General features: G+C 42.7%; 2 protein-coding genes across 2 annotated transcripts; one reads left to right on the top strand and one right to left on the bottom strand.

Annotated features, from left to right (window-relative positions):
* Positions 1 to 796: 796 nt before the first annotated feature.
* N7498_011021 (mitochondrial carrier domain-containing protein) lies at positions 797 to 2,005 on the top strand (the record flags this gene model as incomplete). Its single annotated transcript, XM_058458077.1, has 4 exons — positions 797 to 887; positions 950 to 1,225; positions 1,297 to 1,396; positions 1,456 to 2,005. 4 exons carry the CDS (start codon positions 797 to 799, stop codon positions 2,003 to 2,005), a joined length of 1,017 nt encoding a protein of 338 aa, XP_058304976.1.
* Positions 2,006 to 2,508: 503 nt separating this feature from the next.
* On the bottom strand, positions 2,509 to 4,650 carry N7498_011020 (uncharacterized protein; the record flags this gene model as incomplete). The annotated part of the gene is made up of 2 exons (XM_058458076.1): positions 2,509 to 4,425; positions 4,474 to 4,650. 2 exons carry the CDS (start codon positions 4,648 to 4,650, stop codon positions 2,509 to 2,511), a joined length of 2,094 nt encoding a protein of 697 aa, XP_058304975.1.
* Between the last annotated feature and the right edge of the window lie 8,350 nt (positions 4,651 to 13,000).

Here is a 13,000-nt window from a genome sequence, read left to right as displayed (position 1 = left end):
GCCTTAGACAAATGAACCAAACACCAGTCGAGTAACTCACTGGTGAATACGTTACGAAAATGAGTCGGGAAGTGTGATAAAAACGGCTACTTTTACACCCGCTTGTGGAGCGTCCACAACTTATGAAGTGAACTGGTGGTATCGCGACCAGCTAAGGCTTGCATCTGTGCATCATTAGTGCGGTGCAAAAACCAAGTACTATACGCCCCATAGAAATCGTATACCCGTGCTTACCGCCGCTTTAACAAGTAGTAGACCAGCCCGATTGATACCGGTCTTCCGGGTTATCCTGGCGATTCGGTACAGTGGATGTAATTACATCATATGAAGTGGGAGAAATTCCAACCTGATATTTCAAGAATCTGAGCTTGAGTTGATTCGAAGACCTATATTCTATTTTCGATAAGGATATTCAGTAGCATATATGAATTTCAAGAAAATTGAACTACCGCATCATTAGGTTACTAAGCTCCCAGATATGTCCTCAACACCAAATTACAGAATTCTTCTAGACCCTGAAGAGCAGGATCACTAAAAAACTTGAAATTGTAAGAAAGTTTATTATATGCCGTCATTGCTGAGACAAATATTGTAAATTTATCGAATGTATCGCCGGCGTATTTGGTGGCTACTCACTTACGGAATACGTCATCTGAAGCAGGGACGAAGAAATTGCCGGCGTTAAGGCCGTGTGAATTTCTGTACCCTTAGACCATATAGCCAACACCATATCATTTTTCTCTTCTCCATTATATTTCGACCGAGAGTAAGGTCAATGACATAAACTTCGCGCAGCATGAGTGAGTTAGTAAACGCCCGCAAGCGGTCTGTGACTATGCGGCATGATGGCGACTCGCACGTGAGTGACGAAGGTCGTCGACACATAGGTATTTTCTGTTCTAGAAAATTATGACTCTCAAGCAGTGGCCAGCTAATCATTTTTCACTAGGCTATTTATTCCCTGGCGGCGTTGCGAGCGCCACTTCGCGATCGGTCACCGCTCCATTGGACCGGCTGAAAGTCTACCTAATGTCGCAGACATCTCGCGAAGTCGCCGCAATTGAATGCGCGAAACAAGGGTCCTTATGGAAGGCTGGCATGATTTCCTATAGAAATATGATGAAGGCATGCGACGGCGTATGGCATGTGGGTGGCTTCAAGAGCTTGTGGGCCGGGAACGGCCTCGACGTCGTCAAAATGTTGCCCGAAGGTGCCATCAAATTTGGTACTTATGAAGTAAGGTTTGGCATAATATTGATCGACGCAAACAACGATCTAATATTTTTTGGAAGACAGCCAAAAAACTCTTTGCCAGCTGGGAGTGTGTCGATGGGCCTACAAAGATATCGGTCTGGGCACAAACGGCTTCTGGGGGCTTGGGTGGAGTTGCTGCGCAGTACGTTTGATTTGTTCACATTGGAGAATCTTCAAACCCTAACGATGTCACTTTCACAGGCTTACTGCTTACCCTATCGATACGCTTCGATTCCGTATGCAATGCGAGATGAGGAAAGGCGGGGAATATGGAGCAGAATTAATGTGGCGGACGGCAAAGGCCATGTGGAGAACAGGAGGACTAAGGGCTTATTTCCGTGGCCTTACTTGGGGCCTCATTGGACAATATCCATATTCCGCGATTGACCTCACTACCTATGAGTACACTAAGCAATGGTGGATACGCAGACACGAAGCTCAAGGGGCTCAGGGCAGGGACGCCTATCCAAGCTCGGCTATAACTGCAATAATTGGTGGATTCAGTGGTGCACTAGGGGCTTCTCTAGTCTGGCCTTTGAATCTTCTGCGCACTCGATTGCAGACCAGCGGGACCCTACTGCACAATCATCAATATGACGGCATCATTGATGTAGCGCAGCAAACGATACGGAAAGAAGGCTACGGTGGTCTATTCAAAGGCATGTCGCTAAACTTGATCAAAGTTGTGCCTTCTGTTGCGATCACATACATAGTCTACGAGCAAATGAAGCGGGCATTTGGGCTTCCGTAATCTATTTGTGTACAAGCTAACTGCCGAATATGTCGGAACGCAATCAGAAACAGACGTGAATTTTTCCGAAGGAACTCGATCTCTTTGATGTAATGTAGTGAAAAATGTGGCTGCTCTCTAAAGGTAAACTTAGCATATTGAAAGTTTAAGCGGATGTTTCAACATGGATTTACTAAGCAATAAGCCTCTACGAACTAGTTAACTATTCTAATTCCACGGGCTATGTAGCATTAAGTATACACTTCTCGTATAATCACTTGAGAATATTGTTCTTCACACATACCTCTTAATTTAATTATAATACCTCTAGAACGTTTTTCCTCTGACGATTCCTCTGGTATCCTTTTCCTCTCGCTATATTTACTCTGTCTCTGTACCTAGGTCCCTCAGGGTACCTCGGTTCTCCGTTTAACATACCTTCTATCCAACAATCGCACTCCGAAATAGGTAAAGATAAAGACAGATAGTCGGCTACGATCCACTTTCTTATTTCCTCATAAGCTTTACACTAACTCTAGTATAAGGTTCACAGCCGTAAGAACTATCCAAGTAGCCACGAGTATTGACCCTATTGTCTTGGTCATCCGCCATTGATTTAACCTCAGTGTGCCGATCAGAAAGAGCATCGTCGCAGCAAGAACAGCGCTCGAAATGATCAGTGCTTTAACGACTCGGACGGAGATCGGTCTTAATGTCCCCGTCCGTTTGGCATCGCGACACGTTACAAAAATTATGCTGGGTCCAAGGCCTAGCAAAATGCTTAATAGCGGACCACCGAAGCAGGCCGACAGGCCCATGATTGGGTGGCCATGCCGAGCCACACTGATATTTGCGACGAAATCATCCACCGAATTACCAAGCGCAAAAACCGTAAAGCCAAGGATGGCCTGGGAGATACCCATAAATGTCCCGGCGGCTTTCAAAATAGATACGACTTCGTCCGCGATTATTGATAGCCAGAAGGTGCTCATAACAAAGCCAGCAACACTTATGACCTTGTACCACTTAGGCTGCGATCTCGAGTTGCTGCTGATCAGTATTGCAACGCACAGCACCACGCTCCCTGCGAGGAGATAGAGCGCGCAAACACCCCAATGATGGTTTTGCACGGGCTCATCACTGCTTAACCAGTAAATGGTCCAAACCAGCTGGGTGGCAGCAAAAACTTGTAATATGAGCAGCCATCTATCCCATCCGTGCCCACATTCGTCGCTGTGTTCTCCATGCGCATCGTCGACGAGAGGAACGGTGATTCTCAACAGGAAAAAAGGAATAGCGCTGATGAGGTTGAAGACAGCATGCCAAGATCTCCTTGTACGTAGCCTCTGGAGAGATGGGAACAATGTGCTTGCAACTTTAGCAGTTAGAGTAGTATGCTGAGCCTCTGGCCCAATACAGTCGCCTTCTAGGGCTGGCCAGGCGGGGTGTCTGCTCTCCTGGGATTGCCCTCGTCCATAACTGTCCTCTGGAAGGCTGGTCTCCCCGGGTCTTTGACTGCGATCAGCAAGCCTTCGATGCCATGTGTATTCAAGTGATCCCACTAGGCTTGGCTGCATAATGTAGCCACATTCGGTCACGACACAGTTACCATGCCGATTTCTCCAGCGGCCTATTTCCATGTAAGGGTTCCTGGTCGATAGGTTCGATGAGTCTGACGGGTTTCGCACAGACTGGTGTTCAATATCAGACTGCTCGGAAACACCATGGATGAGTGGCTGACGTTCACTGGCTGCCCCATTATGAATTTGCCGCTCCTCATCTGGCCTGCGGCTCTCCGAGTGTCCTGTGACGCTGATGCCTGAATTGTGTGACGTCCACCAATGATAACCCATTACGCCAGTCATGTAAACAACGTACAACACTATCATCAAAACTCCTTCCCATAAATGGAATTCTTGGTTGGACAGCAAAACTAGGGCGAAGCTCACAGTCACGAGAAGAAAGACCGCATCACGTACCAGTGACACTTTGCGCACCGTAAACGGTGCCATGAAAGCGATTGAACCAGCGGTAACGGTAGTAATGAAGCTCGCCGAACCGACCAGCTCGCCTATTGCCATCTCAGGATTATCGGACGTCATTGCAGCCCATGTCGAGAAAATGTCCGCGCCGCTGTTGCCCACAGCAAGAAATGTGACGCCTGCAAATGTGTCGCTCAAGTTCAATTGGCGGGAAATGCAGCTCAAATTGACCGTAAAGAAATCTCCAGCACAGATGCCTATAGTCAGAAAGAGAAATATCGACCACGTTGTGATGAGGAGCCATGAGGCAACTTGATAATTTTGCAGGGAACAATAGTAAAGACCAAAGTAGGAAATCAAGCCATCATCGTCGGACTGGCAAAATTGTTTCACGAAGTCGCATTGGTTGCTAGCGTGCTTGACATCACGGCAAATGGTTTGACCGTCGGGTTTGTTAGACTTCACTGGTCAGTATCGTGAGTGATCTGTCATGTAGTTGGTACTCACGTGAAAAACCTCCTCAGCGCCATGTGCGGCCCAGGATGCGGACGACCGCAATGCATTGATTCCAGCGAAAGTGACCGCAAGAGATATTACTACTGCCACACAAAATGTGAATTTAATCCTCGCCTCTTTCGACAATAAATTATAATGCGAATCGCCACGCGGCTGACGAATGGCCATCTTGATGGTGGTATATTCACGGAGGGTTAAATAGGCGCATCAGAAGAATAATGAGTATCCACGATTATTTATAAAACGCAAATATCGTCGCAAGTAAGTGGCCACTGTATCACAGACCTTACTTCAGAACGTGAAATTTTGTCCCGGGCGGATAGAACGGATGGGACGGGGGTTCGAACAGCGCTCTTGATCCACCAGCTGCAAAACCTGCTTGGGAGGTGCCGCGACAGGCGAAGAACAGGAAATTGAGTCCTTCTGGCTGCCTATGTTTTCCTTGTAATTCTCCGTAGCTTTGGGAGCTCAAGTACCTGGCTGTCCTTTGTCGTTAGTCGGAGATCCTGTCCAGAGGTTCAGATGTGAGCAAATGAGGATTCAAAGGGGCAAAATAGGGGCTTGTGAGAAAGTTTCCGAGGCCTAATAGCCATGTCGCACTCCATGGATTCGATAGCCTGTGATAGTTGAGCTAGATAGCAACGACTTAACTTAGTTAATTAGTTAACGTAATCGGTAAGAGTGGCCTAGGTCTATGCACCCCAAAGGGTCTTTCGAACTTTCGTCAACCACTATGCCTCCAGATCGCGTCTGATCAAGCGGAAATTCTATGCAACAAGAAGACCGCCTCGTATTGGCTATTCAGTCTATTAAAAAAGATATGTCCTCAGTTACTGATGGAGCACGTCGATTCAATGTGCCTTGTCCGACCCTTTTTGTCGTCAGATTACCGGGACACATATCGAGCAGAAATGCGCGCAAACAGCCATTAACAGACATTGGCTGAAGATTAATCGCTTAAGCAGCGAATATTATCGATAGGTTTATGCGGAGCAGCCCATAGGCCCGCTCACGTATGAGAAACGGCGAATCTTCTAATTACGAAGCGCGGTTTAACCTCGATTGAGATTGTCGCCCAAGTTTTACCTAGGCAGGGTTTTCAAAAGCGTAACTTAAATCGGATTAAGAAGTTATACAATAGCTGCAGTGAAACAGTTTGTGAGTGTAAGATGGGGAAACTGATTTCCACTATGACTGTATCGGCGCCCGAGATGCGCATACCTCTCTCTGATGTGTGCCTGGAAATAAAAACATTGGCCAGTTAATGGGCCATAATGAGCGATCCTTGTTATCTGAATGCTAATTTTTCACATCCCTATAAACATAAAGAAGTCTAGCCGCACATTCAGTACCGGGAAGCCCGTTTTCCATCGTCTTTTATATGATACGTATATCATGGAGTAACCATATGGTTTGCATTACTCTTAGGGTCTACCAAAGGGGCCAGCAGCGTATCAGCATCGACACGTTAGTGCTGCCTCACCGCTCCGTTGTCCCTCCGTTGCCCGTTATATTAGTTAGCTCCTCTAAGAGGAACCTAAAAGTTCCCCAAGAATCAGTCTCTATACACTCTTAATTATCATACCACTTGTTCCTTAAGACATCTTTATCTTACCTAACTGACAGGCTCTATCCTGCAAACACTAGAATCCCCTCACATCTTACAAGGTTCCTAGGAGCTCATCGGGGTATTATCATTAATAACTTGTCACTTGCTTATAACCTACTTAGAATTAGCTCAAAATTCATAACGCTATACGCTTAGAAAAGTGTCAGGACCCCGTCCGGACTGCCGCCTCTGGCTTAGACTGCGCCATAATCCGCAAAAAACCCGCAAAAGTGAGGGCCTTGCGGGTTTTGGCGCAGCCTACTCAGGCTAGCGCTGTGAGGCACTATCCTCGATTGTCCCATATCGCCTAAGCCGATCTCCAAATGGAAGGGCAGCAATTCGTTTTATTACAACTACAAGACACATTCCTGGATAGACTCTATTGCCCGAATTCCTTCTGCTAGCTAGGACCTCGCAGAGTCCTCACGTAAAGCCCATCTAACGCTTCAGCATCGTACTCCATCCTGTAACAAGTATACGATGCCCCTTAGCGTTTTGTTTGTCAGTGCGTGGCTAGTAGCAGTCTGAGAGTCTTATATCGTCGGCTAGGGCTTACCGTTTCGCTATACGGTCGCGAGGTCGCCAGCAAGAAGCGGGCGGCTGTGCTTCAAAATTAATATGCCAGATACAGAGTATATGGGCAACCTACGGGAAGACAATAGGGATAGCATTAATTATCCCTTACTTCTTATCTGCTAGGATCGTCCGCGGATAGGCCAGATCAAGCTTGTCGTAGATGCTATCTACTAGCAGCACCGCCAAATCTGGCTTTCGGTCCACCTCCACCAATTAGAAGAGCCTCTGTAAAATTCAGCAGCTGGCAGAGAGTAGAGTATTCGGATAATTAGCCTAGATAGATATTTTAACTAACACTAAGGCTTTTTGGTTTAAAAATAGAAAGTAGATGGATGGGCGGCTGAGATTGGCGATGGCAGTCCTGAGCGGTGGCATTTTATTCACGGTAAACGAGCATGTGCTTGCCTTGCTGCGAGCCATATTACAGGGATGTTTATCCCCACCCTCCCCGAGCCTAAGCATCGGCTATTTCTAAAAAAAAAATAAACTTCCGTGAGGGTCGGCGCTTTGTCTTCATTTGTTGATAACCTTGCTCGTCCCAACATTCAATAGAGGAATACCGCTCTAGAAGACTCGTGCTGGCTTGGTACAAAGTCATTTTCCGCAGACGGATGTGTACCGCCTGGTCGAAATATTTCTGGCTACGTGTAGACTGGACATCCTAAATTGCTAGGTTATATACGCGACGTTGCTTTGAGGCCCTGAAAATGACGAACGAGCACGCATGTTTCTGTCCGAGATTTGACGGGGCTCTCCTGCCCTCTTCACCAGGCCGGGTTTATTCCAGCCTGCCGTTTCTTCAAATCTGGCATGAACCCACAGTTCCGACTACGGGTGAGGTTTTGAATTAGGACCCTCAATAGCTACAGTAGTCGCTTTCATTAGCTCTTCCGCAACAATGTCTACTGTCCCCTTCGTGTTAAACGTGCATACAATGGCACGTCTTACCTGGCTTGTCTACTGTTTGTTTAATCATACACCCTCCTGCGTTGTCTCATTCTAACTATGTAGGGCATGGGGCTCTGAGCAATAAATGTTACGGTGCATGTGAGATTTAACCAGTTGAATGCTAGTATAGGTGCACGGCAGAATTCGGTTCTTTTCTTGAGTGTGAAACTCCAATGATCAAACACGTGAAGATTGAGAACTTCAGAATCTGTCATGGAAAGTGGCGGCCGGCTGAGAAGAGATGTGAATTAAGTACAAGGAATACTAGATGAAAGTCAGACCTTGCGAGACTTAGCTTGCCGAAGTTTGCGTGGGATTTGCACAATCTGAACGCGCTATTGAGGGGATGACCACTATTTGGAAAGCCCCGGAAGGAGAAAGTTTTCTGTGGTTTCGGTCATATATGGTTAGCTCACGAGAGCTCTTCAATCCTAGTTTTATCGACACCGGCCCCAGCCAAAAATTTCACGCAGCGAGGAATCCAGGATGAGAGCCGTTACGCCGCTAGTGGTATGCGCGTGATACCTATTATAGGAAAATTATGCAATATAAATTTAACGGCTGGATTTTTGGCTCCCTTGTCGGAGCCCCGGAATCCTACCTTAATTATAAATGAAAAAGCATACTGTGGATAAAGTTATAAACAGCCCATTGGCTATTGATAATTGAAAAAGACAAATCGGATTTACATGCATTGTCCACGGCAGGACTATTTATCCCTGCTATCTTCCGTTTCGTTGGCATGTTTGCCAGAATGTCTTTCAGTTCTGTTGATGTTGTCTTCAAATCGAGGATTTTCCGACACAGAATGTTCTGCGCGCACACGTTCAGCGAGCTTGGACTTAGACACAGAATGTCCCTTTATAAGACTATCAGCTTTTGCAAAGCTATGAGGGAGGTTAGGTCATAACTGACTTTCTCTGTTTGTGGTTCAGATCTTCCTACCACTGGCCCCTGCCGGCCTTGGTTTTGTTTTACATGCGCATGGGTAGGCATGGCGAGAGAAGTGCAGTCCTGAAATTTGTTTCTCGAAAGATCCGAGTAATTTTTCTTAATTCCGGGAAGAAAAGATGCTCAAGAAGGCAGTTCTGGAAGACTGAGATTTTGGTGGTTCTGCTTGTTTTGCCTGAACTTATGGGCTGTTTTATGAAACTGAAATCTCGCTTGAGTGACATCACAATGACTGAACGTCCCCAAGAATAAAAGCCACCGGGGCACGAAATAATGGACCTATATTTTCTAAAGAATAATGTATTTTATTTAATATTACTAAATCTAATAAATTCCTTTTTTTTATTAGTATTATAAATATATATATCTATTTAAAATACAATTATCTAACTAGATACAAAAATTACCTTGATAAATAGGCTATTTACATATCTAAAACATAGTATTATAAATCACGTGATATATAGGGTATTAATCTTAAAAATTGTAAATACCTTAGAAATTTAGTTATATAATAGCTCCTATAAAGGAAAATTACCTTTCTTAGTTAGAATAGCTTAGTGGTTATCCTTAGAGTTGAATTTTTAGTGGCATAAGTTCGATTCTCTTAGCGATCCTTTTTTTTAGTAGTAAAATTACCACCCTAAAACATCACGTTTTTTTGCATAAGCTATGTTTGTAATGTTTGTAGCCCACTTAGGCCCATTGGGCCCCCAATGGGCTCTCTATCCCAGCCCATAGCCCATCAATGGGCCCAAGAACCAGGCCCAAGGCCCAACCCATAGGGGGTTGGGTTGGGCCCGGCCCATGGGCCCAGTGGGCTTTGGCGCAGTCTAGGCATTTATTTATCTCTCTTATTTTCATATACTACCAATCCCGACATTATTTAATCCCTAGGCTCTACGCGCTACCCCGCCTAATATATAGGATAAAAACGACTAAAAGAAGTAGCTTTTAGTTATAATTATAAGCCTTCGTCTACTATTCTAGATTATCGAAAACTAGCACTTTCGAGACCTTTTACGCTTAACCTAAGAAGCCCCTTCCCTTCTTATCCTCTAAATAAGTAAAACCCTTACTCGTTAGCTTTAAAGCACTATCTAAGTCTAGTAGTAAGGTATACTAGATATACTTCTTAGACATTGACATGGGCGGCCCATGGGCAAAAGCGGGCTGCCCATTGCCCATCCATGGGCTGCCCATTGCCCATCCATGGGCTGCCCATCATGGGCAAGCTTTTTTTTGCCTATCCATAGGCAAAGTGGGTATGCCTATAGGCGCCTATAGGCCGCCCATCGATGCCTGAATTGGCCTGAATTTTTTGCATAACTTGCTGATTCATCTCTATTTCTTACCTCTATTTTGGTCCGAACGCTTATATTTATCTCACTTCCCCCCTTCCACTATGTAATTTTACGAAATATTTTTGTTTTTAGGCCTTTTACTACCTATTTCATTGGTCGTATAAATGAATTAGATAATTTAATTATAGATAGAAGGGGATGGTTAAAATAAGAGTGATAGAAGTTAAAAATATATATTTCTGTAGAAATATCTCCCACTACTTTCTACTGCAGATTCTTCTTTTATTTTTTATTTATGTAAACTAGGTTATTAAGCTATTATTTTTTATATATATATTCTTTATATCCCCTTTAACCTATTATTATTTTTTTAAACCCCTATACTATAGAATTAATCGTGTAGTGAAGGGAAAAGTGTTAAACTGAAGACGGACTTAGAGAAAATTATATCTACGGAAGGGCGGAGGGAAGGGTTTAGGCCAATAGAAGAGGGCTAATAGACCTACATTAGAATAATTCACCTCCTGATCTATCACATTAGGCTTTATCTTACGCAGAAGGCCTTCCCCCCCCTAATTTATTTCCTCTAGTCCTCTCTCTACCCTCACTTTATCCCTACTTTTACGTCTCTATCGCGTTTAGTATGCCTTTCCCCTCTTCCTATTTCAACCTATCTATCACTAGTGATAGTATTGATCCTCTTCTATCTGATTTCACACTATTTAACGCCTCCGAAAGCTAGTCTACCACGCCGAATATTTACGAACCACCCCCGCCCTCTATTGAACGTATTAGACCTAACCGAGAAAAAGAGTGGGCGCTTTAGTCTAAGATATCTAAGACTAAGTTTATTGAATAGTGGCTTATAACTTAGTATAGATTAAAACCTAAGGGAGAGCATCCTTATTAGGATAAAAGGGGCTATATATCTAAGTTATAGCAATCCTTTAACTAGGTTGCGTATATTAAAATAGGTTAACTAAAGGCTATATACAAAGTATATAGTTAGATAGTGGACCACCTAGTGACACCTAATAAAAAGGGGACTAAGTATAGGACTAATGCGCTTAAAAGGTATATAAAAGCTAAATGTAGAGGGGTAGGCCTAGTAAGTGAACAAAATATCCAGGATTTATGGAAAAAAGCGGTAAGTGAAGATCTAAAGCCTAAGATAGGGTAAAGTGAGAGCAAAATAATAGTGTTTTATACCTATTATACTCTTACTTTACTCTCGCTTTACCCTTACCTTCCTTTTAAGAAAATATAAAGAATAATAAAAATATTTATTACCACTTTAGGCTATTAATCCACCTAAACTACGTCAATCTTAGTCTAAAGAGGTCTAGAAGTAGTAGCTTCTAACCACTATCACTAGCCTATGGCTACTATTTTAGATTATTGAGAATTAACACTTCTAGGACCTTCTACGTCTCGCGTAAATATCCCCTTTAGCCCTATCCTTTCCTTCCGGCCAAATAATATAGCGTTATCTCTAGTCTATCGTCCAATCTCGGTAGGTAGATATTCTTATAATGCTCCTAGAAGACGTAAAGCTCTCTATTAGTCTAGACTACTAGACATCCCCTTTTTAGTAGGCTTTTATAGCTATTACTAGGTATTTCCTTAATCAAAATTAGGAGTATAGAGAGGTATTACTTAGATTTAAACCCCTAGAGGGCACCCACTCTAGAGATAACCTTGCCTTAGTCTTATCTATAATTCTAAAATAATATTAGATTATTAATAGAATTATAGCTATTACCACTAATAATATATTAAATAATGATATAATAATTATAAAGATGTAAAAGGACTACCTAGACGCCTATTTTATCCGAATTCTATATATAGCGTATATAATTTAGCTTAGTCTAAATTAGCTACTTAGTTAGATAAAAGGAAACCCTCTAAATAATACTATAGATATAGTTTAGATAGAAGAATATAATAAGGCCACTAGACAGCGGTCTAAGAAGCGGGATATTATAAACACCTTAAATAAGGCCCGTGATCTCGCGATCTTTATTAATATAAGCCTATAGAGAAAGGAGAAGTTCAAGGATCTTTAGAAGGAAATCAGAAACCCTCAACTAGTCCTAATCTAGGACGTTTAGATAAGATAGAATTCTACTTATCTAATGCTTAAACGAGCTAGAAGGCTTCGATCTAAGCTAGATAAGTACTACTGTCTATATAAGATCGACTATATAATACTAAATTCTAATAAATAGCGATAGATTGATTATCTTCTCTATCTTATAAAGCTATTCTATATCTATACTACTACGCTCTCGAAGACTAAAGACGTGACTATTTATAACGTCTTTAGTCTCTATAATAAGCTTTTTAAGTATCTTAAGGTTTCAAAGCGATAATTATAGCGGAAGAAGGTTTATAATACCTTTTATTTCTATCTCACTTTTATCTTACCTTTCCTAACCTCTTTAATAGGTCGGTTAGAAGCAGTAGATACTTAAGGCCCTTAAATTTAGTAAATCTAAGCTTCGTGAGTACTATATAAAGATAGATGCTAAGGAACTTAGTGATATCTATACGTATAGGACGATCCTTGCTCCACAGTATAAGCTATAGTTCTTTAAGAGTAAAGACTAGGCTAGAGGATAGGAGACTTCGTATTATTATAGCCTATAAGACTAGATTAAGGGCTATTAATCTAATAACTCGATATCAAAGACCTAAGTCTAGATATATATCTCTAAGCTTGATAAAGTCCTCGCCTCTACGGCTAGATCCCACTAGGATTAAGATAAATTAATATAGTTTCTTGAAGGAGGTAAGTTTTATAATTCTCTGTCTAATTTACCTTTTTATCTTATACTAACCCTTTATTTCTATTTAGGCTTAGTTAATACGACCCCTACCTAATTCTAGAAAGACCATCAATATGAATTTCCTACCCTAGTATAGGTAGCCCGCGATGTCTTCTCTATCCTAGCTACTAGTGCTAGTGTTAAACGCCTATTTAATTTAGCTCGCGATATTTGCCACTACCGTAGAGGTCGTCTAAATCCTACCACTATCTAGGATCTTATACTTTATAGCTATACGACTAAGTTTAAGATAGAAGAGGAGCAGCTTTAATTGGCCTAATCTCTAGAAATCCCTGAAG

Source organism: Penicillium cinerascens (assembly GCF_028974065.1).
Source record: "Penicillium cinerascens strain IBT 15544 chromosome Unknown scaffold_4_segment0_segment1, whole genome shotgun sequence".
Lineage (NCBI taxonomy): Eukaryota > Fungi > Ascomycota > Eurotiomycetes > Eurotiales > Aspergillaceae > Penicillium > Penicillium cinerascens.
Note: the sequence above shows the minus strand (reverse complement) of the source record. Positions and strands in the feature narration are given on the sequence as shown.